The sequence below is a fragment of the Bubalus bubalis genome, chromosome 2 (genome assembly GCF_019923935.1).
Source record: "Bubalus bubalis isolate 160015118507 breed Murrah chromosome 2, NDDB_SH_1, whole genome shotgun sequence".
Classification (NCBI taxonomy): domain Eukaryota; kingdom Metazoa; phylum Chordata; class Mammalia; order Artiodactyla; family Bovidae; genus Bubalus; species Bubalus bubalis.
In genome coordinates this window covers 153,660,866-153,688,621 of record NC_059158.1, presented here as the reverse complement: position 1 = coordinate 153,688,621, position 27,756 = coordinate 153,660,866, and the positions used below count along the sequence as shown (strand labels likewise).

The 27,756-nt window shown below is 35.9% G+C and overlaps 1 protein-coding gene across 1 annotated transcript in view; it reads right to left on the bottom strand.

Moving 5' to 3' along the window:
- Positions 1–27,756, bottom strand: part of SPAG16 (sperm associated antigen 16) — a 1,086,909-nt gene that overhangs the window by 1,002,185 nt on the left and 56,968 nt on the right. The window contains exons 6-8 of the mRNA XM_045162106.1: positions 18,374–18,528; positions 14,712–14,781; positions 2,515–2,624 (exon numbers count right to left, since the gene is read on the bottom strand). Coding sequence (XP_045018041.1) covers positions 2,515–2,624; positions 14,712–14,781; positions 18,374–18,528 — 335 coding nt within the window. The remainder of the gene's footprint in view (positions 1–2,514; positions 2,625–14,711; positions 14,782–18,373; positions 18,529–27,756) is intronic.

Genomic DNA, 27,756 nt, shown 5'->3' with positions numbered 1-27,756 from the left:
AGAAATAGACTGTTTGACTATGAATATTTTCTTAATATATATCAATTAATGAGTTTTTTCTAATCCCTCCCTTAGTATTATGTGTTTCAAGTTCCTTCCCCCATGCCCTGCATCCTTTCCACATCTCTAGCTCCTACTAGACAGCCTCTTACTTCATACTCTTCCTACCTACTGGACCCAGTTCGGTTCTGATAATAATGTTCTTCTCCCAATGTGTCCCCAACATAGGAAAATGCCCTGCCATTGCCAGTCTCTGAGCTGTCTGCTTCTTTCCTAGATGACATCTTAGATCTTCTGTAACCTATACAACCAACTCCATATATTATAGTTATTTTGTTCAAAATGATCCAAGGTAGTTCTTTTTCTGACTTAAACCCAAAATGATACCCTGATTTTTCCTGAATGAAAAGGCAAAACATGGGGAAAATTCATTAAGTAACTGCTTTTAAAATTGCAAAAGCAAATAAAACACTCCTCCTAGCCTATTTTTCTTCACTTTTATACAGAGGATACATGATAAAGCTTTTACATGTAGACTAAAGGCCAAGAATTGATCCCTAATAAAAGGAGGGAAATTGCCTTGAGAGAGACACACTTATATGTCGGGACTGAAGAGAAAAGCAAAGCTTGGGCTAACTTTAGAGCACCCCTGCAGCCAGCACATACACCAGACCTGGCATCTTACCATAGAGAGAACCGTAGGATTGGGGCGGGGGGACGGGGAATGGGACAGGAAAGGCAGCCTCACTAAAATATACCATGTGCTTTAACCTCAAAGTTCCAAAATGTCTCTATTTATTTGGCCACTGTTGGAACAATGGCTCGCCCAGCCTTCCTGCCTGCTCTGCTCCAACATCCCTGACTGTCACCCACTTACAGACAGCCCACAGTCAGTTGTCACACACCCTTAAACACAGAAGAAATTCATTCAAGCTTGGAATTTTGATTATGACACAGAGCTCAATATCTTTAACTACTAATCTGAAACAATCATTTCTAAGTATGAATTAATATGTTAAAAAGAATGCCTAAGCCACATTAGAAAAGGAAAATGTTTCTTGATGAAAACCACCACTATCACACCCCAAATCCTTAGCTCTAATTTTTTTTTAATTATTGTGAGTGCTATATTTGCTCCCTGACTTAATACCCTCTGTGGAGATATATAAAGATTATCCAAACAAGAAGAAGCACAACTTACTGACAGCAATGGAGTCACCTACCACCCCATTTGGAAGAGACTCAAACTACAGGCAGGAGGAGATGTGGAAAAGCTCTATGGTGAGAGAAGTGGAGGGTCAGTCTTGATGGGACTTTGAAAGCACAGGGAAGCTGGAGGCGGGCTGAGGGGATTCTCCCCCAAATAGCAACAATTTAAAAATCAATATTGTTAAGGTCTTTACAAGGATGTATCTTGCCTGAGGACAGTGTTATCTTAAAATGTAAATTATGGGAGAAGGTCTTATGAGGTCTTTACAACCTCCAGACATTCTTTGGATTATATAACTTCGTTGTTAACACTAGCAAGCGGATACTCTTTCTGCCCCCTTCTGATGCCTATGTCAGAAGCTTTCTCTATCTCCTTTATACTTTAATAAAACTTTATTACACACACACACACACACACACACACACACAAAGAACAACGAAACACTAGTCTAAACATCACAAAAAGGTGATTATCAAATCCTTAGTATAACCTATCATTAAAAGTATTTACTTCATGTTTTATTCAAATGTTACATATGACACTAGATTCCAAGGAATACATTTGAGGAAAAAACATTAGAGATATTAGCTAAGTGATTATTTGAATTCATTAAAAAAAAATCTGTTGTTGTTATAGCATTACTACCAGGAGAGAGTTATTGTATCAGTAAATGTTTTCATTCTTAAATGTCAGATACTTTAGAACTCACAAGTAACAACCACTTTATAAAAATATTCAATATCTCAGCTAAAACTTTATGCAATTTTCATGAAAAGAAACTAAACCCTTCATGGGTTTTATGTAATTTTCTTTCTTCCTAATTTTTTATTTCTTTGACCAGACATTTTTAATACCATTTTTCTGTAATCACTGCAGAAGATTTGAACTATCAGCCTGATTGCACAGCAAAGGCACTAAGACATAATGAGGTTCTTAAATGGGGCATTAATTCTTTCCATTCTGCTTTTTTAAAAGACTGATGAAAGTCTGAAGTTTTAGTATGAGAAAATAAATAAGGGATGACTTGACAGTTATTTCTCTGGACAAAGAAAAAGGAGCAGAAATGGCCATGATTAAGTTTGAAGACATGGCAGAGTGATCCACTGAGCTGTCTCCACCACTGATACATGTATGTCCGTCAATTACTACTAATATTCAAGAACCTCCATTTTCCATCTATAGTCCAAGTAGTTTGGAATTCATAACATCTAAATTCATTTTGCAATAAAATAATGATACAATGTGAGTCCATGAATCTGAATATCTGAGAGTTAATTATGGATCAATGGAAACAAAAACCATACCTTTGTATTAACTTTTGCCTTTGCTTTACATTTGCTTTGTTCTCTGGCTTCACGAAGACGTTTCTGAGTAGGACCTTCTGGTGCTTTTTCCTTTTTACAAGTAGGAACAACTGAAAGATAATACAACTTACTCTTAATGTTTATACTGTTTGTCTGTAAGAAATGCTTCAACCAAAAAAGAAAGCCAAATTCATCACACATGTATTTTTTGAAGTATTAAAATAATAATATTAAAACCATAACAAAATGTTGTAAGTGAAGTTTCAAATTCATTTTCCAAAAATGCAGGGTGGTAATGCTGCAAGGTTAGTGAACTGGCTTGGCGAGCCAGCTGAAGAGCATGTAAGCCAATCTGCAATTCAATTATATCTAAATTCCTGCTTTCATGAGATTTCATGTATTTATAAACAAAGCTGAAGGGGGTCAAAGGAGAGAATTGTAAGCAATAACAAAAATTTGCCAAGTGGAACTGGATAATAAAGAAGAGATTTTTAAATGAAAATTGTATTAATAATATATCCTCTATGCTTCACAATGTTGGAAAAAAAAAAAAAACAGAAAACACAGGGTAACATTCCAAAGTAGTTGTAATATTTGTGTCTAAACTCCCCTGGACATAAGGGACAGTCCTAAGGAATCATTTGAGGGGAATAGAAAAGTGATATGAAAACTCTGTTTCTTTTTCACATCTTTTCATATACATATATATGTTTAGGTATACATAATTTCCTTCTGTATTTCTAAACAGCCAGCTGATTTCAAATAATTAATACAATTATAATCATTAACTCTTAAATAACTAAATGTTCTAATTTATAACATCAATATATGACAGAGAAAAGACAATGAACACAAAAATATCTCAAAGGATTCTTTGTCAAGGTTCTCAAATAATTATGATGTTATGAAGGCGAGGAAGCACATGCTAGCTAGCATTTAGTTTCTTTCCTGATCCAATTTTTCCAACTCAGTACCAGTTTCAAAGAAGAAAACCATGAAAATAACCCCCACAATAACATAAAAGCCAAATGCTGCATAAGTTAATACTACATAAAAGTACTTTAAAAACTTCAAACACTAGGGTATTCAGACTGTCTGTCTTCCTTCAGTGGTGCTACAAGTTTAGGGTCTCACAGAATCTGTAAGTCAAAATGTGGAGGAAAGGCAACAATTACAACTCGTTGAGATTAGAGAAAAACTTTCACTTCAAATTCTCTTTTATAGCATTTTCCTCTTCCATGACCAACAGTGAAAGCCTGGTATTGATGATGATTTAAAATAATAATAGCTAGCATTTATGCTTCATTGATGATTTACTATATAACAGCTACTTATCTAAACAGCATATGTGTTATTTCATGACAGCCTGGCAATAACACTGTGTAGTTCACTATCTTTTGTTCCCTTTTACATATAAGGAGAATTTCTATAGCAATATCTACAAGGAAGAAAGGAGAAAGCAATGAAGAGAGAGATCCAGGATTCCAGTGGATAATTCTATGAGCAAACCTCATGTAGAATGTAAAACATTACTATACAAATTTTCAAGAAATAAAATAAAAAGCAAGATGATAAGGATAAATGAAAGTAAAACAACAAAAAAAGTGCTTAGTTTACAAGTATATGTAGTTGTTCCACAAACAAAATGAAATTACAAGAATTACACTTCAATAATATTTTAGGAAAAAATTCAACATTTGCAATGAAAACATGAGAATATACATTGCACAATGTATGTGTAAAGGAAAGAAAAATAATACTTCTTAATCATTTCTCAAGATACCAATAATAGCATGATTTCCACTATCAGATAACTATCACTTTTATTTATACAAAGATTTATTGGACAAATGAGAGGCTCAAACACTGGGTCTTTGTCACATTCATGGTTAAGTGAAAACTACTTTTCAAAAAGCTGATTCATTTGAAAAGACCCTGATGCTAGGAAAGATTGAGGGCAGGAGAAGAGGACGACAGAGGATGAGATAGCTGGATGGCATCACCGACTCAATGAACATGGGTTTGGGTGGACTCCGGCAGTTGGTGATGGACAGGGAGGTCTGGCGTGCTGCGGTTCATGGGGTTGCAAAGAGTCAGACACAACTGAGTGACTGAACTGAACTGAATTTTTCAAAATTCCACAAAATGCTTCTTAATGTTTAGTAATATACTAACAATGGCCATTTCCCCATAAGAGCATCCTTATATTTATCATCTGATATTTGTTAATGAAAAGGCCTATAGTACTGACTGCTGCTATGCCAGTTTTTACTTGGGCACAAACATAGCTTAAGGAAGGTACAATTCCTTAAGAGAAATAAACATCAAATAAACACATTTTGAATTTACAGAAATTATAGTTATTGTACTCCCAATGCTAAATTTCACCCATTAAACCGCTTCTTCACAGATGTACACATTCAATTCAGTGTTAACTAAAAGAATATTAAGGCCCCTGGTTAAATGTCAGATATGCATGAATATATTAATTTAACAAATATGTAAGTACCTATATTATATCAGTCCCTAACTCCAATATAGATTAAACACAGCTGAAAAGAAAATAATTTAACTGAAAAAATATCATGAAAAAAGTATCCATAATTTATCCCAGGGAGAAAAACAGAAAATATCCAAGAGATTAGAAAGCTCAAATAAGATCAAAGTATACATCTAATTAGAATTAAGAAAAAGGTAATAGAGATAAAGGGAAAGAGCTATATTTTAAATGATGACATGTATCTATCTAAACTAGACCATTTACTACAAATAGTCATAAGAAACTGACATCCTGTAGTGCAATTCTGAGCAACAAAAAATACCCAACCCAAAAAGCAATTATTTAAGCTAAAACCTTTGCTCTACTAAATATGACATCTGTTTGTGATGCTCTGAAGTCAGTTTCACAGTTTTTCACTTCATAAATGATTTCCAATTTCTAAATATTTTTCTTGAATTCATAGATTCCTATCATAAATTATAAGATATCATAAAATATATGTTTCTTACAGCCTCATGTGAAATCAAAGAAATATCAGCTAACACAAACAGAATTAAAAAACAGCATATGAAAAACTTTTTGAGTTTATGTAATTTGCACAAAATGTTTTATCTCATAACATGTCATACTGAAAGGTTTTCTGTGTAGTTTATTGTAAATATTAGATACACAATACTTCCAATTACAACAAAGAAAACTGTAACATAACTATCACTTCAAATATCTAGTTTCATAATCATTAAATCATAGTTTCTCTTAGGAACATTTCTACTATTCTACATACCACACAAGAGCAAACATAGAATTATAAACACTTTTCAGGTGAGAAACAACTGCTGCTGCTGCTGCTAAGTCACTTTAGGGGTGTCCGACTCTGTGCGACCCCATAGACGGCAGCCCACCAGGCTCCCCCGTCCCTGGGATTCTCCAGGCAAGAACACTGGAGTGGGTTACCATTTCCTTCTCCAATGCATGAAAGTGAAAAGTCAAAGTGAAGTCGTTCAGCCATGTCTGACTCTTAGCAACCCCATGGACTGTAGCCTACCAGGCTCCTCCATCCATGGGATTTCCCAGGTAAGAGTGCTGGAGTGGGGTGCCATTGCCTTCTCCGGAGAAACTTAACTACTAAAGTATTAATAACATTCTCTCTCAGTTCAGTTCAGTCTCTCAGTCATGTCCGACTCTGCGACCCCATGAATCGCAGCACGCCAGGCCTCCCCATCCATCACCAACTCCTGGAGTTCACCCAGACTCATGTCCATCGAGTCAGTGATGCCATCCAGCCATCTCATCCTCTGTCTTCCCCTTCTCTTCCTGCCCCCAATTCCTCCCAGCATCAGAGTCTTTTCCAACGAGTCAACTCTTCCCATGAGGTGGCCAAAGTACTGGAGTTTCAGCTTTAGCATCAGTCCTTCCAAAGAACAACCAGGGCTGATCTCCTTCAGAATGGACTGCCTGTATCTCCTTGCAGTCCAAGGGACTCTCAAGAGTCTTCTCCAACACCACAGTTCAAAAGCATCAATTCTTCGGTGCTCAGCCTTCTTCACAGTCCAACTCTCACATCCATACATGACCACTGGAAAAACCATAGCCTTGACTAGATGGACCTTTGTTGGCAAAGTACTGTCTCTGCTTTTGAATATGCCATCTAGTTTGGTCATGACTTTGCTTCCAAGGAGTAAGCGTCTTTTAATTTCATGGCTGCAATCACCATCTGCAGTGATTTTGGAGCCCCAAAAAATAAAGTCTGACATTGTTTCCACTGTTTCCCCATCTATTTCCCATGAAGTGATGGGACCGGATGCCATGATCTTCGTTTTCTGAATGTTGAGCTTTAAGCCAACTTTTTCACTCTCCTCTTTCACTTTCATCAAGAGGCTTTTGAGCTCCTCTTCACTTTCTGCCATAAGAGTGGTGTTCTGCATATCTGAGGTTATTGATATTTCTCCCAGCAATCTTGATTCCAGCTTGTGCTTCTTCCAGTCCAGCGTTTCTCATGATGTACTCTGCATATAAGTTAAATAAGCAGGGTGACAATATACAGCCTTGACGTACTCTTTTCCTATTTGGAACCAGTCTGTTGTTCCATGTCCAGTTCTAACATTCTCTCTAGGTGTAAGCAATTATGGATAATTTTTCCAATTTGTTATCATTTAAATTCTTCCATAATAAACATATAATGTTGTCAAAAAAATATGGTAAATTTAAAATTCTTTGAGAACTACTCCAAGTGAGTCCAAGTTTTCGCTTATTCCTTAAATTCAGATTAAATAACAAAGTAAATGGTAATAAAGTCACTGCTTCCCAAATTATATTTAATCTAAAGAATTTCTACTGCCATATAAATTTCTGCTCAAAATAAATGAAAAATAGATGAGTAATAGATAAAATATTTTAAAACTTAAACTAAAATGAGAAAATGAAGAGGAAAAGAGTTAAATATATGAAAATAATTGTGAAAGACAGCAAGATTTATGAAGAATCAGCAGTTAATCAATAAACCAACTTCTTCTCAAAGAAGTTGACTAAGTAGGGTTCCAGTTGATCAGCCAATCTGAGTGATAACACTCTGAGATCACATAGCCAAATGCAGAAATCAATCAAGAGGCTTAGGAAAAGGAACTGTAAATCCTTTATAAAAATAGAAAGCCTTTATAAAATAGAAATCCTTTATAAAAATGTTTATAAGGAGCACAGTATTATTCAGTACATAATTTAAGGAATTACTTTTATTCAGGTAATTGAGATCTACTCAACTTAAATAAAACATGTTTTCTTCATTTGAGTTTGAATTTATTTTGATCAAAAGTCAATTCAAAATACAGATAAAAATGTAATTACAAAATTTATCTTCAAAGTAACTTATAAGTGTCAGTCTAGAAAATCATGAATTCATTTTTAATTAAATATCAGGAGATAATTTCATAAAGGAGTTATCTATAAACCATTAGTTTATTTTAATAGAGTTGTCAAGGATAAATAAATAAAATCACGAACTAGTAGGTAGAATGTAACATTTAGAGGTTAACTGATGTAAGCATCAATTTAATGTACAATTCCTCACACTTTAAGCCTTCTTGTGTTTATTATTTTTCACAATCATTAGTTATTTTGAGAGTTCAGAGTTCCTGAGATTTTGGTATTTTAATCATCATACTTATATTTGATTGTGTTCTTTCTGAAATGAAATATTTTCTGCTCTATGCTCTACTAGGAAACAAGCATTTTCCAAATGCAAATATCTGAGCCCAGGTGAAAAAAACCCAGCTATGTGGAAGCCACCAGCTACATCCTCCCAGATAGCGATAAGGAGCTGGGGGATGTGAAAGGTGGTCACCCACCACATCCACCATCTCTTACTAATAAACAAGCAAATAAGAAGTGAACAATAAAGAAAGCAGAATTGGCCCCAGATAGTTAGATGCATATGAAAGAAATGATTTCAGCAAGCCCAGATGCTTGCATTTTCCAAAAAATTTGTTGTTGTTCAGTTGCTCATTCATATCAAACTCTTCACAACTCCATGGACTGCAGCACACCAGGCTTTCTAGTCCTTCATTGTCTCCTGGCGCTTGCTCAATCTCGAGTCCATTGAACCAGTGATGCCATCCAACCATCTCATTCTCTGTCATCCCCTTCTACACCTGCCTCCAATCTTTCCGAGCATCAGGGTCTTTTCTAATGAGTCTGCTCTTCACAGCAGGTGGCCAAAGTATTGGAGCTTCAGCTTCAGCATCAGTCCTTCCACTGAATATTCAGGATTGATTTCCTTTAGGATTGACTGGTTTGATCTCCTTGAGTCCAAGGGACTCTCAAGGGTCTTCTCCAACACCACAATTGAAAAGCATCAACTCTTCAGCACCGAGCCTTCTTTATGGTCCAATTCTCACATCCTCACATGCTTACTAAAAACCAAAGCTTTGACCATCTGGAACTTTGTCTGGCAAAGTAATGTCTCTGCTTATTGATACACTGTCTAGGTTTGTCACAGGTTTCCTTCCAAAGAGCAAGCATCTTTTAATTTCATAGCTGCAGTCACCATCTGCAGTGATTTCAGAGTCCAAGAAAATAAAGTCTGTCACTTTTTCCAATGCTTCCCCATCTATTTACCATGAAGTGATGAGAACGGATGCCATGATCTTCGTTTTTTGAATGTTGAGCTTTAAGCCAGCTTTTTCACTGTCCTCTTTCACTTTAATCAAGATGCTCTTTAGTTCTTCTTTGCTTTCTGCCATAAGGGTGGTGTCATCTGCATATCTGAGGTTATTGATATTTCTCCTGGCAATCTTGATTCTAGCTTGTTCTTCATCCAGCCCAGCATTTCTCATGATGTACTCTGCATATAAGTTAAATAAGCAGAGTGACAATATATAGCCTTGACATACTCCTTTCCCAATTTGGAACCAGTCTGTTGGTCCATGTCTGGTTCTAACTGTTGCTTCTTGACCTGCATACAGATTTCTCAGAAGACAGGTCAGGTGGTCTGGTATTCCCCACCTCTTGAAGAATTTTCCACAGTTTGTTGAAATCCACACAGTCAAAAGCTTTAGCGTAGTCACTGAAGCAGAAATAGCTCTTTTCCTGAAATTCTCTTGCTTTTTTAATGATCCAATGGATGTCGAAAATTTCATCTCTGGTTCCTGTGCCTTTTCTAAATCCAGTTTTCACATCTGGAAGTTTTCAGTTTACGTACTGCTGAGCATGATCTTATTAGCAAGTAAAATGAGTGCAATTGTGTGGGGTAGTTTGAACATTCTCTGGCATTGCCTTTCTTTGGGATGGGAATGAAAACTGACCTTTTCCAGCCCTGTGGCCACTGCTGAGTTTTCCAAATTAGCTGGCATATTGAGTGCAGCATTTTCACAGCATCGTATTTTAGGATTTGAAATAGCTCAGCTGGAATTCCATCACCTCCACTATCTTTGTTTGTAGTGATGCTTCCTCAGGTCCATTTGATTTCACATTCCAGAATGTCTGGCTCTAGCTGAGTGATCACACCATCATGGTTATGCAGGTTATTAAGATCTATTTTCTATAGTTCTTCTGTGTACTCTTGCCACCTCTTCTTAATATTTTTTGCTTCTGTTAGGTCAACACTGTTTTTGTCCTTTATTGTTCCCATCTTTGCATGAAATGTTCCCTTGTTATATCTAATTTTCTTGAAGAGAGCTCTAGTCTTTCCCATTCTATTGTTTTCCTCTATTTCTTTGCATTGTCCACTTAGGCTTTCTTATCTCTCCTGCTGTTCTTTGGAAATCTGCATTCAGATGTGTATATCGTTCCTTTTCTCCTTTGCCTTTCCCTTCTCTTCTTTTCTCAACTATTTGTAGGGCCTCCTCAGACAACCACTTTGCATCTTTGCATTTTTTTCCCCTGGGGATGGTTTTGATCACTGCCTCCTATACAATGTTACAAACCTCTGTCCATAGTTCTTCATGCACTCTATCAGATCTAATCCCTTGAATCTATTTTTCACTTCCACTGTATAATCAAAAGGGGTTTGATTTAGGTCATACCTGAATGGCCTAGTTGATTTCCTTACTTACTTCAATTAACATATGAATTTGGCAATAAGGAGTTCATGACATGAGCCACAGTCAGCTCCTAGTCTTGTTTTTGGTGACTGTATAGAGCTTTTCTCATTGGTTGCAAAGAATGTAATCAATCTGATTTCAGTATGGCCATATTGTGACGTCCATGTGGACTAGTCCCTTGTCTTGTTGGAATAGGGTGTTTGGTAAGACCAGTGCATTCTCTTGGCAGTACTCTGTTCACCACTTCCCTGCTTTATTTTGTACTCCAAGGCCAAACTTGCCTGTTATTCCAGGTATCTCTTGACTTCCTACTTTGCATTCCAGTTACCTATGATGGAAAGGACATCTTTTTTTTTTTTTTTTTTTTTTTTGGTGTTATTTCTAGAAGATCATGTAGGTCTTCATAGAACCATTCAATTTTAGCTTTCAGCATTAGTGGTTGGGGCATAGACTTGGGTTACTTTGATACTGAATGGTTTGCCTTGGAAATGAACCGAGATCATTCTGTTGTTTTTGAGATTGCATCCAAGCATTGCATTTCAGACTCTTTTTTGACTGAGGGCTACTCCATTTCTTCTAAGGGATTCTTGCCCACAGTAGTAGATAAAATGGTCATCTGAATTAAATTTGCCTATTCTGGTCCATTTTAGTTCACTGATTTCTAAAATGTCAATGTACATTTTTGCCATCTCCTATTTGACCACTTCCATTTTGATATTTGGCAAAACTAATACAATTATGTAAAGTTTAAAAAATTAAATTAAATTAAAAAAATAAAATAAATAAATAAATAAAATGTCAATGTACATTTTTGCCATCTCCTGTTTGACCACTTCCAATTTACCTTGATTCATGGGCCTAACATTCCAGGTTCCTATGCAATATTTGTTCTTTATAGCATTGGACTTACTTTCACCACCAGACACATCCACAACTGGGGGTTGTTTCCACTTTTGCTTAGCCTTTTCATTCCTTCTGGAGCTATTTCTCCACTCTTCATATTGGGCACTAATGACCTGGGGAGTTCATCTTTCAGTGTCGTATCTTTTTGCCTTTCGTACTGTTTCCCATGCATAGAAGATCGCTAAATCTCTTATGAGAGATTTGGATTTTCTTAATTAAGAGTAATCTTTTAATATTCAGATTACCTGTCACCTTGCTGCAAACTTGTATATAGCCTGGCTCCTCCCCACCTCCTTGGAGGTTGTTCTCTGGGGCACCTGAGATACTCTCTTCTGATAAAATCTAACTCTCAACATTTAGGTTGCATGTATTTTTTTTCTAGTCAACGTCTTCTAAAAATTATCTACATATGAAAAAAGTAACTTTTGATGTAAACAGAAATACATATTCTTTGAAAAAAATGCAGTAAGGAAAAAAGGAAAAAATAATCACATCACACAAAATTATGTAAATATTTTTCAGTCTCTCTCATATTTAACAGACATGATCTGATATCACGTTTTTATTCTTAACATTAATATTGTAACATGAACATTTCCTTATGCATGATTTATAAAGACTTTCTAGTATTGTATGATCAACTAGATTGAAACATTCACTTGTGGTTAAGGATTAAGACTCCTTGTATGGTTTTGTTACTATAAATATGAGTGCAATAAACATCACTGTGCATAGAATCTCTAGGCATCACTGAGCATAATTGATATTTCTTTAATATAAATTAAGATAGGAATGATTGAATCAAGGCTAAGAAAAAGTTTTGATTATGAGTATGCTACATATTTCTTTTAAGCTTAATTAATCAGAAAACACAATGAACAGTCATCTGGAAGTAACATAATTTTTGTTAAAAATGTACCCTTTTTCAGTCTTTCTGTATTTTAGATTTTTCCATCATTCTTTTGTAAATTAACAATATTGAGATATAATTTACATAAAATAAAATACATACATTTTAAGTGTAGAGTTGGGTAAGTTTTGAAGATAAGTAGGCATATAACCACCAAAATCAAGATATAGAACATTTTCACTTCCCCCAAAATTATTTTCTTATCCTTTATATACCTTATAAACATTATTTTACAACACTATAATTTCAGTTTTTATCAGTCATTCTTTTAAAAAAATTAAGAAGAAATCTTAACCTTTGCATTAAGCAGAAATTATAGGATTTCCTAGGCAAGAATACTGGAGTGGGTTGCTAATTCCTTCTCCAGGGGATCTTCCCAACCCAGGGATTGAACCCACATCTCCAGCAGCTCCTACCCTGGAAGGCACATTCTTACCAGGGAGCCACCACAGGATGCTTAATGTTAATACTGTGTTACCAAGGTGTTGAAAACAATATTCAGCATCTTTGTTGGATGCAAACATGTCTGCATCCAGACATGGCCAGAAAGCCAATGTATCCCAGCACTGCTTGCTATCTAGAATCCCTGGTCCCCTCTCTCCCTCTCTCTCTCGTTTTCTACTGTATTTTATTTTGTACTGGAGTATAGTTTTGGCTTAGATGGTAAAAAATCTGCCTGCAATGTGAGAGACCTAGGTTTGATCCCTGGGTTGGGAAAATACCCTGGAGAAAGGAATGGCTATCCACTCCAGTTTCCTTGCCTGGAGAATTCCATGGACAAAGGAGCTTGCTGCATTGCTTCAGTCGTGTCCGACTCTGTGCGATCTCATAGATGGCAGCCCACCAGACTTCCCATCCCCAGGATTCTCCAGGCAAGAACACTGGAGTGGGTTGCCATTTCCATCTCCAATGCATGAAAGTGAAAAGTGAAAGTGAAGTCGCTCAGTCATGTCCGACTGTAGCAACCCTATGGACTGCAGCCTACCAGGCTCCTCCATCCATGGGATTTTCTAGGCAAAAGTACTGGAGTGGGATGCCACTGCCTTCTCCAGAGGAGCTTGGCTGGCTACAATCCATAGGGTCACTAAGAGTAGGACATGACTGAGCAACTAACACTTTCACTTTTTAACTTTTCACAGTTGGTTACAATGTTGTAGTAGTTTCAGGTGTACAGCAAAGTGAATCAGTTATATATATACACACACACACACACACACACACACACACACACACACACACACCCATATATCCACTCATTTATTTTCCCATACAGGTCATTGCAGAATGTTGAGTAGAGTTCCCTGTGCTATACAAAAGGTCTTTATTAGTTATCAAGTTTACATATAGTAGTGCATATATGTCAGTCCCAATCTCCCAATTTATTCTCCCCCTTCTTACCCACTGGTAACCATAAGTTTGCTTTCTATATCTATAACTCTTATTTTTATTTTATAGATAAGTTCATTTGTACCAACTTTTTAGATTCCACACATAAGATTTATAATATAATACTTGTCTTTCTCTGTCTGACTGACTTAACTCAGCATGACAATCTCTAGAATAGCCAAAGCAATTTTGGGGGAAAAAAGAGCTGAAGGAATCAAGCTCCATGATTTCAGACTATACTACAAGCTACAGTAATCAAAACAGTATGGTACTGGCACAAAACAGAAATATAGACCACTGGTCTCCTCTTAATCCTGTAGAGTCTTCTCTCTCTGGTATCAGGTAGTCCTGCATACCTAGCCCAGCCATTACCTAACTACTCATAGTAAACTCCCTCATAAACCAGGCCACTATTCATTTCAGCACCCTCTTATCTGGTACCCTTTCCTACAGATTCTAGATGCTTCAACAACTTATGAACTACAGTCTTTGCCTTTTCAGTTCATACAGGACTGCCATGCTCTTCTCTACCTCCAGCTACACAGAGTCTGGTTTGGAAATTTTCCCAGCCATGGTGATAATGAAGTTCAACTTATAAATTTTCCCTCTATCATTTGCATTCTGTGACTTGTGATGCTTTCCAATGCCTAAAAATAATTGCCTCAAATATAATTTTACAGTTATTTATGAGGAGAAGGCTAGTCTGGTACAAGATACTCCATCAGGGCCAGAAGCAGAAGCAGTAAAAAAAATAGTTTACCCCTATTTTTCTCTAAAAGTAATTTATACAATTTCCTATTCTATATTTCTTCTTGATCTTTTCATTAGCATTTTAGTTTATGAAAATTACCATACCATGTATTCACTCATGGTAAATAATTACTCAAATGAATAACTTGAGTTCTGACAAGACTGAGAAATCACCAAGCAATAATAAGTTAGTTTTTTCATATTTGAATTTTACCTCTAAATTCAGGAGCATGGTAACTACGCCCTATTTCCATATGCTTCAGTGTTTCTTGAAGTCCAGAAATCTAAAAAGTAAAATCCAAAGGTAAGAGGTTATATGCTAAATGACTCCAAAATGGGTTAAAATGCTTAAATACTGATTTTAAAATATAGGAAATATTATCTCTCTTGCATTAATTCCTATGTATTTTAAAAATTTAAATATTAATTGCAATAAAAGAAAACATAATTTTAAGTCTAAATTCAAGTTCACAGCAAGAATTAAGTATCTATTATGGGTAAACATTTGAAACATTTATTTCACAACATAGTTTCCTGAACCAAGAATACTTGCCACACACTTTTAATAATAATTATTCAGGTCTCTACTTTGAGTTTTCTCCTCTGTTGAAACTGCTTCACAATAGCCTAATTCATCTTCATATCCATGAAATGATGAGGTAAATATTACTTGGGAAGTAAATATGAAGAGACTGTTGCTATCCTAAAAACTCTTAGCTCATTTTCCACCCACAAACACTCCTTGTTTTATTAAACTTATTTTATAGTTAAGAACATTTGTGAGTTTGGTGGCATACATATTTACCTATATTTCCTGAACAATAGATTTAAATTAAAAATTCAACCTTAAAGAGCTGTCTCATCCCTCATATGATTATAACCAACAAAAAATATCATGTTTAATTATATACAGATACACATACTTTTCTACTGTCACTGAGTAGTAGTTAATCCTTCCTTCTTTCTTTGTTTTCTTTTTTACTTTATGAACATCTCCTACTTTCTAGCACAACAAGATGCCTCAAATGCTCACCCAGGCTCATCTTGTATTTGCTTCACCCAGACTACTATCAGCCACTTCAAGAAGCACCACTTCCTCTTACAGGAGAATAGTATTAGAAACTGCAGTGTCATTATTTCTAGAGCCTCTCAGCAAATAGACCTAGAAATACATGTGTGTATATGTATGTGTATATATATATATATATATATATATGTATTTTTAGAATATTTCCTGAATTGAACTCCATGATCCAAAAAAGATAACATGTAATTTATTATACATATACATATATACAAAAAATAAATTATATTTTATCTTTTTTCAAAAATGGGGCTCTAATTCCAAATTTTGGACATTTGGAGGAATTTTGTAAAGTTGAAAATAATTAAATTACAGATGTTTCCATAAGATTTAAATAAATTTAAAAGTAACAACATTGTTTATTATCTATCAAAAGAATTTGGAAACACATACTTATTAGATTTTTGTCACCTCACAGTATACTTTCACTCTTTTATATATGAACTAAATAGCATTAAAAATTCTACAATCTAACCCTTTTTCATACAAAGTATTTGAGAAAACACACTAAGCTAAGTGGCCATTAAGATAAGATTTTTAAGGAAATGAAAAGGGTTGGGAAGATCTCCTGGAGAATTTCATGGACTGTATGGTCCATGGGGTCACAAAGACTGAGTAACTTTTTCACTTCACTTTCAAGGAAATGACAGTGAATGAGACACAAGTCAATGAGGTCAGAGATGTTAAGGATCTTACGGATGCTGTGGCAGAAGCCATAGAATAAGCAAGTTATATTAGGTTCACACTCAAAAGAACCACCCAGAACCATGTGCCTAAGCACCAGAATATAACCAAACCACTAGAAAGTGAAGACCAGGAGGACACCATGTAGACTCTGGGCCAGTGGATACACAAATGTCCCTTGCACTAGGTGTCATCTGAGAAGAGTGAGAAGAGGAGGCTATTTGAAGACTGAAAATTAACACTAATTGTTATGCTTTACCTAAATAATCAGTTAATATAACATCCAAATACCCTATGTTAAATTCAAAGAGACTGTATAGTCTTTAATAGCAGGTTACGTTTTATTTCATCTTCAGTGGGAATAGCAGTTGAAAGACAAAATAAGTTGTAGATACAGTCCTTTACACATGTGAATGTGTAAAATTCAACCCTTCCTCATAGAATGATTTTCATTTTTAAACATGTTTTTACTTTAGATACCTATCAATCATAAGGCAAGTTAATTTTACCTTTGCTTAATGTGTAAGAAAAGAGACATATATATATAATTACCTGAATGTTCACATGGCTACTTTGCAGCACAGCTAGGACTGACTCCTGCCACTCCTCATCTTGAGCTTAACTAAACCAGTGGTGAACATTTTGAGAACCAAAGACTGTACGCAGCCTAAATATGTCTCAATATGGCCTGATCTAACTTCATATTAGAGACAGGGGAACTGATGGCCATTAAGAAGTTAACTTATCCCTGATCACAAAGATACTAACTAGAAGATCCAGTGATAGATACCGGTGGCAGATGGAGAAATCAACAATCTGGAGGGGAGTGGAGGCACTTGCCATCATGAGTGCTAGAAGGCCCTGATACCCATGAGTAGTGAAACTTAGTATGAGTGGTCTGTCCTACTAAACACACATGGTCACTTGGGAATACATGGCCACGTCACTGATGAGTTCCTCCTGGGAGAAGAGTAACAGGAAGATGAGCATGAGAACGGGGGGGAAGGAGAGGAAGATGGTAGCAAAAGTCTAAGTTGGTTTGGGGCAGGAAAAGCAGCAAGAGCAACCTGAATCTAGCTCATAGTGTTCCTGGCAATGGAAATGTGCCTCCTGTTAGGAGGCTGTAGGAACAGGTTAGATGAAAAAGAGCAAAGTGGTAAAGTTCTGAAGATTTGACAATATAGTGCCATAAAATTGCAAATTATAATTCATATATTCAAGAACACACAATTAAATTTCAAGCACAAAGAAGGAGACAAGTCATGTTCTCATTTCAGTAACTAAGAATTACACTCAAGAAAAGACAATATACATTTGATTAATGTATGCCTTAATAAAATCATTCATGCTTTTGTAACCATTGTGCAAACTTCTGTAGCTTCTGAAAGTCTGGCCAAAAATCAGTATCTCCAGAAAAAATAAAAAAATGCTAAGCATAGTAGCAGTTTTATACTTTCTAGTCAACTGTTACATATTTTCACCATGACCAAGAAACATTCTGTTTTATTATTCTTGAACTCTATACTAGCTGTCCCTCACTCTACCACCCAAAGGCTGCTGCTGCTGCTGCTAAGTCACTTTAGTCATACAACAGGAAGAAAAGGGATGTCAATAGCAAAAATGACTGAAAATTGAGTCAGTAACTAGTTGTTTCAAATATTCATTTAGGAGGAAACTGCATGGAGGCTCAATCCATCTGTTTCACAACAATATTAAAAGATAGGTCATTATGGCTATATGTTATGTATGAAAAATCTGAGTTTAAAGTGTTTAGGTAAGGTCCAGGTTTATAGCCATCATAGACAGCATTTAAAACCCAGTCTAAGTGTTGTTATGTTTTAATGGCTCAGGTTTTCCCTCTAACAATATTTTAATAATCTCCTAAAAAGTTATATTTTAATTAAGTAATTTTAATTCAATAATAATCTTTGTATTTTTTAAGTGGATAAAATATTTTCCTGGATGTTTCCAAATTAATCTTTTTTACATGACAATTGGTGAAAATCATTTAAAATTTAACTCAGAAACAAAAACCAATATTTCTGATAATGTTATAAAAAAATAAATGGTTAAATATCATTTCCAGGTAGCTCGGATGGTCTCTTTACCTGTACTATTGCTCTATCCCTTTCCAAAGAGGTCAGCATTTTCTGCTTCAGTAAAGCATGGTGCTTCTCATGTAATACTCTTATAGCTGGTTCATATGATGCATAATGTAACTTCAATCTATGGAAAATAAAGGGCATCATAAAGGGTAATTGAGCTAAATTAGTGATTTCCACTTAACATTATGAACCTCTTTTCTCCTATTTTTTGCATTTGAATGAAAAGTGAAAACCATATCAATACAACAAAGCCAAGAAGTATAAGAAGTATTATTTGTCATGCAGCTTCCCAGCAACCTGGCTGGTGGTGGAACAGTCACCTTTCTCTTGAGTTGGTTAGTTCTCTATTTCGTTTTGCGCTATTCAAGTATGCACCCAGAAGTCACTGCCAGTCATTGACAGAAAAGAAAATTTCAGTTTATTTTATTCAAAAACAATTTTCAACAAGACAAGGGCTACAAACAATGGATGATTAAATAGAGTGTTATTCACATCAAAATTAAGGATGGTCTTGGAAACAAGTATGAATAACCTCATATTAAGAAAATTAAGTATTTTATTCCTTTGTATATATATTCTACAATGTGTTTATTGAATATTATGCTATCTGTTTTGTTCCAGACATTGTATTAGGCACTTTTATTATCACAGTTTTCACAGATAAGAAACAGAATTACAATGAGCACACAAATGTAAGTGGCAGATCCAGGCTTCCAATGTTTATTTGATTTCAAAATCCAAGCTCTTTTCATTACATTGTACTACTTCTCAATCAATGTTTTGTTAAGAGGAAAACAGACCATTTCGGGTTTTTTTTCCTGAATTTTTATGGACTTGGAACAATTTTATGAACCAAAAACACACAAAAATAAGGCCAGTATATGAGACCAAAAGAATAGATTAAGTCAATGACTTAATGACTCTCACACTCTCAAGGTCTCCCCACCCCCCCAAGTTAATGCAATCTCTCTCTTATAAAAGTGGTATTTATTCCTACAGGGATTCAATTAAGAAAAATCAGAAAAATGCTAATTTCTAACATACTGCTAAGTTGAAAGTATATTGATTCTGAAGCTCCACAGGATAGGCTATGATTAAGATATCATAATAGCCACAATGACCATAACCACTACAAAATACAGCAGTAATCATGACCATCCCAAAGTCATGTGGTTCAAATGTGGCTATTTAAATTTAAGCTTAAATTAATTACAATTAAATAAACATCAGAAATCTAATTCATCAGTTGTACTAGCCACTTTGAAAGTGCTTAGTAGAGGATGTGACTAATGACTATCATATGAAGATCATGGCATCCGGTCCCATCACTTCATGGGAAATAGATGGGGAAACAGTGGAAACAATGTCAGACTTTATTTTTTGGGGCTCCAAAATCACTGCAGATGGTGACTGCAGCCATGAAATTAAAAGACGCTTACTCCTTGGAAGCAAAGTCATGACCAACCTAGACAGCATATTAAAAAGCAGAGACAGTACTTTGCCAACAAGGGTCCATCTAGTCAAGGCTATGGTTTTTCCAGTGGTCATGTATGGCTGTGACAGTTGGACTGTGAAGAAAGCTGAGCACCAAAGAACTGATGCTTTTGAACTGTGGCGTTGGAGAAGACTCTTGAGAGTCCCTTGGACTGCAAGGAGATCCAACAAGTCCATCCTAAAGGAGATCAGTCCTGGGTGTTCATTGGAAGGACTGATGTTGAAGCTGAAACTCCAATACTTTGGCCACCTGATGCGAAGAGCTGACTCATTTGAAAAGACCCTGATGCTGGGAAAGATTGAGGGCAAGAGGAGAAGGAGACAACAAAGGATGAGATGGTTGGATGGCATCACCGACTCAACGAACATGAGTTTGGGTGAACTCCGGGAGTTAGTGACGGACAGGGAGGCCTGGTGTGCTGCGGTTCATGGGGTTGCAAAGAGTCAGACATGACTGAGCACTTGAACTGAAATAAATCCAGTACTGCATAATTCAAAAGATAATTTAAAATCAAAAATTCCACTATAATTTTCATTGAAATATGCCTACCAACATAACATATGGGGATGGGGGGATGAACAAGCTAAAACCTGTAGTTTCAAAATATCATTCACATTTCATTTAAATAAAGAAAATTAAAGGTATTTTTCCACAATAACTTACAATCCATCTATTTTCAAAGACACTATGTTTATAAGATTGAAATATACACAAAATAGAATAATTCAAAATAATTACAAATGAACTAAAAGACTTAGCCAAATTTAATTCTGAACTTGCTTGAATACATGGTTAAGTGGGTTACTTAGTTCAGATATTTGTAAAATATATATATATATATAAATTCTAGAAAAATCAAGAATTCATTTTGGTAAGGCATGTGAAAAGCCTACACAACCTACAGATCATATTACATATTACAAATAACTGGTAACTTAATGAAAAAAATCTCCAATATCAGTGCTGTGACATAGAAGCCTTCTTTAACTAGATGTATCTTCTGCAGATCCCTGGCATAAAGCAAGCAAGAGTATTCTTTTTAATCCCAAGTCATATGTGAAGAAAATTAATGGGAATTTTTTATCCACCACTACAATATAAGTCAATTTCAATATAACAGTGTAAAGTATAATTTATAATAGAAAAATAGTTATCTAAAAGTCTTAGTTAACTGACAAAGTGCTACTGCATTGAGATTCTCACATTCTAAAAAATGGATGGACTGAATTAGAGTACTGACAGCTCACAAAAGGTTCAGAATGAATAAATCTACCTCTCATATTTCAAAATTCAGATTCATATGAAATAAATGGGTGCGATAGATTTCTTCTTTAGGACCTATGTGAGAATAATCATTGAGGAATGGTGACTGGGAAGTTGCCAAAGTGGTATGAGTTTAGGTTTTCAGTCTGATGGCACATATTATTATGATTAAAAAGACTTCTTACTGCAAGATCAAGTCACACACAGAATATGGTAAAAGTGTCTTTTCCATTCTTCCATGTTTCCTTCTTTGTCCCCACCATCTCCCACTGATTAGGGATTACCTGTATTATTCCTCATTCTACTGTCAATGTTGTAGTTTTGATCACATGTAAATAAACAATGTGTCACAGTACTTCATAGTCTAACCATCTGACCCTCAACTTCATTTCCATGAGAACAATCTTAAAGGCATACAGGCAAATGTTGATTAAAATATTCAGACTTGAAAAGTCATCTGTGGAATAGTCCAACTATTGGAAAAATAATTTATTCTTTCCAGGTTTTAACTCTGTGTTATATATATAAGTGAAGATGGAGGGAAAAAAGGGAGAATTCCTCTGCCACTAAAATGTGCCTAATACTGATTAGAGTGGAGAGTGAAAAGGAAGAGACAGTTTAAGTAGAGTGACTGGAAAAGATAAATGGCTGAGTTGATATTTTGTTTTGAAAGCACAGGAACATCACCTGAATTCCCATTCATTTTAAAGAAAAGTGCTTAAAGTGTCTTATATGCTATACAACACATAAAAAATATTCAATAATTATTTCTGTAATTGTTATCACTATTATCATGATATTATTTATTATTTAGTATAGTAGAACAGATATATTCAATTCCTCAAATAGCTACATTTATATACCTAAAATAGGGGGTATGCCAGTTGTTAAATATGCTCTAATGAATAAAAAATATCAAGATATATGATTATTAGTAACACTGTATATCTTTATAAAAGAATTTAAACTTTATAAACATTTAGTTTGAGTCTACTAACAGTTAGAACTGGACATGGAACAACAGACTGGTTCCAAATAGGAAAAGGAGTATGTCAAGGCTGTATATTGTCACCCTGCTTATCTAACTTATATGCAGAGTACATCATGAGAAACGCTGAGCTGGAAGAAGCACAAGCTGGAATCAAGATTGCCGGAAGAAATATCAATACCCTCAGATATGCAGATGACACCACCCTTATGGCAGAAAGTGAAGAGGAACTAAAGAGCCTCTTGATGAAAGTGAAAGAAGAGAATGAAAAAGTTGGCTTAAAGCTCAACATTCAGAAAACAAAGATCATGGCATCTGGTCTCATCACTTCATGGGAAATAGATGGGGAAACAGTAGAAACAGTGTCAAGATTTTATTTTGGGGGGCTCCAAAATCACTGCAGATGGTGATTGCAGCCATGAAATTAAAAGACGCTTACTCTTTGGAAGGAAAGTTATGACCAACCTAGATAGCATATTGAAAAGCAGAGACATTACTTTGCTAATAAAGGTCCGTCTAGTCAAGGCTATGGTTTTTCCAGTGGTCATGTATGGATGTGAGAGTTGGACTGTGAAGAAAGCTGAGCGCCGAAGAATTGATGCTTTTGAACTGTGGTGTTGGAGAAGACTCTTGAGAGTCCCTTGGACTGCAAGGAGATCCAACCAGTCCATTCTAAAGGAGATCAGTTCTGGGTGTTCTTTGGAAGGACTGATGCTGAAGCTGAAACTCCAATACTTTAGCCACCTCATGCAAAGAGTTGACTCATTGGAAAAGACTCTGATGCTGGGAGGGATTGGGGGCAGGAGGAGAAAGGGATGACAGAGGATGAGATGGCTGGATGGCATCACCAACTCGATGGACAAGAGTTTGGGTGATCTCCAGGAGTTGGTGATAGACAGGGAGGCCTAGTGTGCTGCAATTCATGGGGTCGCAAAGAGTCAGACACGACTGAGCAACTGAACTGAACTGAACTGAACTACTAAAAGCTGTCTTATTTTCAACAACTTAATTTATTATTTAATGAGCTTATATATCTTTTATCTTATCTGAAATGTTAACCATAATAGGTTAAAAAAAATAATGCTGAAAGTTTCTTGGGCAGAACCACAGATGTGTAGCATTGCATTAACTCACTTTTTAAATATATATTTTAAGTCCTATTGTACTCATCCCAGGAAAGAAAGCATAGGAACTGTTTGAAGTATTGGACCTTAAAGCCTTTCTGACCATTAAATTGGTTTTCAGAGACTTGCTTTCTGTTTGCAAAAATGAAGTCTACTCAGTAAAACAATTTAAATTCATTTCGTGGTGATGCTTCTCCTATTATGAACTTTCTGCTGCCCAACTGCTTAATAAAAGAAAAATAGAAGTTTTACAAAAAATAAAGTTTGAAATAATCATATATGCAATTAAAAGCATCTTTGTGTTTAAAAGATAAATTTTATTAAGACATACAAAATATAGAAATTCTATTTCAAGTACAATGAACTTGATATTCTATTTAGATTTGTTCATAAAGAACACACTACTTAAATGATTTTTCTTAATGAGATCACAGAATAACTATTTAACTTAGCCATTTCAGGAAAGCAGCAAATCAAAATATGTAAATAAAATATAAAATAGCAAGATACTCATATGTTTCACACTATAAAAGCACTGTCCCCAAAACTCCATGTTTAACATATAAATATAATTTAATAGTGTATCTAAAAAGTTATTTTTAGCTGAATGCTCCCAGTAAAATAATTTTTATTAACGGAATAGCTTTGACTAAGTATTTTGGAGTGACCATTTAATAATGGATTTGTAGAGTTATTGTTTCCACAATTTGGCCAAAGGTACCATATAAACATTTTCTGGTTTCCATGCACCAATCAAAGTAGGCCTTCTTTGTTGTGCATTTTTCTCACATGTAAACTTGAATCAAAGTGATTTTTGATAACAGTACAATTAACAACTATTTTATTCTCTTCAATTGGTTAGAAATAAATTAGTTTAACCCACTACAATTAATATTGGAATAATTGTCAGGTGGTAAAAATGCCACACAACTGTATTAGATTCAAACTTTCATTATATTCTTAACTAAAAAAAGACAGGGATACACCCATGTCTGGAAAAAATACCTTCTTAATTTAACAAGCAATTACCTAAACATTAAACATGAAATTTTATGGGTCCCATTATTATCTTTATCCACAGTGTGTGTTTCTGAAAGTCATTAAATTAAATAGGTCTTCAGAAAAGCTGGGTACTGTCTGACCTTTCATAGAAGTGAATTTTGTAAGTGAAATTAGGGTCCATTAGTAAAGCACCTAATATTTTCTTAATAGCCATTAATTCTCCTTATGTCTATATTTTCTGACAGAAGATAAAATCAAGCATTTCATTAATTTTAAAATGGTAGATTTTTATCTTCTATTTAGTAGTTCCAGTCAGTATTATTCCTGCCTAATCTTTCAATTCAGTTCAGTCGCTCATTCGTGTCCGACTCTTTGCGACCCCATGAATCGCAGCACGCCAGGCCTGCCTGTCCATCACCAACTTTAGGACTCCCAATAAAACTTTTCTGACCTGAATTGTATTTTCTTAACATAAAAGCCCTGCAAAGGAAGACAGTATTCTAAATGAGCAAGACTTAGCTCTGGAGGAAGTTATTTAAATTACCATCATAAAAGGGAAAGGATGCCTACTCCTAAGGAATACTATGAAAGAGGCAAAAATCATCAATCAACTACTCAAAAAATTATTGGAAACTTAACTAAAGAGCCAAAATATTAAAAACATACATTCACATAAGCCCCTCATATTTGTCAGGCACAGCTACAAGGCCTGAGTATATACTGAGCACAAGATAATTCCCTATTATATGGAGCTCATAATGTAACAAAAAGTGAATACATTAGATAATTAGATGTAAAAGGCACAAATATCAAGCTTCTTCACAAATATACAGTATTTAAGATAATCTAATAACTGGAATGAGATATACAAATAGAACACTGCTGCTGCTGCTGCTGCTAAGTTGCTTCAGTCGTGTTCGACTCTGTGCGACCCCTTAGACGGCAGCCCACCAGCCTCCCCCATCCCTGGGATTCTCCAGACAAGAACACTGGAGTGGGTTGCCCTTTCCTTCTCCAATGCATGGAAGTGAAAAGTGAAAGTGAAGTCTCTCAGTCGTGTCCGACTCTTAGCGACCCCATGGACTGCAGCCTACCAGGCTCCTCCGCCCATGGGATTTTCCAGGCAAGAGTACTGGAATGGGGTGCCATTGCCTTCTCTGAATAGAACACTAAAACATATGAATACATCAATCCATCCCCCTAAAATGTATGGATATGAAAATATATGTGTATACACACACATACACATTCTTCCCAAATTTTAACAGATTGAACTCAATCTTAATTCTAATGCCACCCCAGTCTTTCAATAAAAACTGACAAAGTGAATCTAAAGTTTATATGAAAATACAGGATCTAGAATAGCTAAACAATCTTTAAAAAAGAAAAACAAAGTTGGAAGACTAATCTATCTGACTTTAAGAACTTAAACTTGCAGGAATCAAGAGTGTAGTATTAACATTAGCATAAGGATAAACAAATAGGTGAATGGAACAGAAAATAGAAACTGACCCACAATTACAGAGTGAAACTGATTTTCAACAAAAATGCCAAAGAAATTCAATGAAGAATGAAAACTTTCTAAGAATGGTTATGGAATAATGAATATCTATGGAAAAGAAAATTTATCTGTAGTTTCTACCTCACAGAATGTACAAAAATTAAAGTAGGCTGAAATACAAGTTCTAAATCTTTAAAGGTTTTAGAAGAAAAGAGAATATTTCTTTAACCTGGAAGTAGGCAATGATATCTTAGCCAAAATATCAAAAGCAGTATTCTAAAAAAGATAAATTAAGACTTTATCAAAATTTAAAACTTCTGCTCATCCAAAGACACCATTAAGAAATTGAAGAATTGAGCCAAAACTAGAAAAAATATTCAAAATATTCTGACAAAGGATTTGTATCCAAAACATATAAAGAACTCTTAAAACTCACAAATAGAACAATTGATGAAAAAAAAAAAAAAACAGGCAAAAGACTTACACAGAAAGTATCATATTCAAAATATTCTGACAAAGGATTTGTATCCAATATACAAAGAACTCTTACAACTCACAAATAGGGCAATTAATGCAAAAAAAAAAATGCAGGCAAAAGACTTAGAAAGCAGGATGGATGAATGGCCAATAAGCACAAAAAAATGTTATCAGTATCATTAGTCATCAGGAAAATGAATATCAAAACTATAATAAGTTGCCATTATACAACCACTAAAATGGCTGAAATTTAAAAGTCTGACAAAACTCAATGTTGGTGATAATGTGAAGCAATTAGAGCTCTCATATATTTCTTTTGAGAATGTAAAATGACTCAACTTGAATGCTGGAAAATGGACTAGTAGTTTCTTAAACGCCTACGCTTTATAACATTACATTCTCTAACCAGTCAATCCTTAAGGAAATCAACCCAGAATACTCATTGGAAGAACTGATGCTGGGGGAGGAGCCAAGATGGCGGAGGAGTAGGACGGGGAGAACACTTTCTCCCCCACAAATTCATCAAAAGAGCATTTAAACGTCGAGTAAATTCCACAAAACAACTTCTGAATGCCGGCAGAGGACATCAGGCACCCAGAAAAGCAACCCAGCTCTTCGAAAGGAGGTAGGAAAAAATATAAAAGACAAAAGAAGAGACAAAAGAGGGACGGACGGAGTTGGGAGTCTTAAAAAGAGAGAAGTTTCCAAACACCAGGAAACCTTCTCACTGCCGAATCTGTGCCGAGCTTTGGAAGCACAGAGGGCAACATAAAAGGGAGAAAAATAAATAAATAATTAAAAATCGCAGATTGTGAGCCCTACGGTAACTCCCCCAGCGTTGAAGCAGCGCAGACTCCTGCACACGGCATTAGCAAGCGGGGGCTGGGCAGGGAAGCGGGGCGCGGGCTGTGTCCCTTAGAGTAAGAATCGGCCCGAATGTCCTGAGCGCTATCTGAGCGAAATAATTTGGGCTAGCAAACCAGACTGTGGGATATCTACCATGCGAAAAGCCAGCCCTAACCTAAGACACCGCCAGGCCCGCGCACAGAACAAAGGACTGAACAGAGATAGCCGGTTGCAGACCTTCCCCCTCCGGTGACAGGCAGCCAGAGCCGGAAGGGAGCAATCGCAGCCCCAGAGAGACACTATCTATAAAACTGTAAGCAGGCTTCTTTGCTAACTAAAACTTCTTGGGGGTCTGGACGGTCAACATCTGCCTGAGAAGGTGCGCCGGTTTTACACCCAGATAACCGAGTGGCGGGGAGGCGATAAGTCGCAGCATTGGTGCCCGCCAAACACATCACCTGAGCTGCTCGGATCTGGGAAGAGCACAAAACGCAGGCCCAACCGAGTCTGCGCCTCTGAGGACTACCCGAGTGCCTGAACCTGAGCGGCTTGGACCTGGGAGCTCAGCCCAGGGCCGGCCTCTGATTGTTCCCAGCAGAACAACCTAGAGCCCGAGCAGTGTGGGCAGGGAGGCTACACGCACCGTGAGCGGGGGCAGACCCAGTGTGGCTGAGGCACTGCGAGCGCATG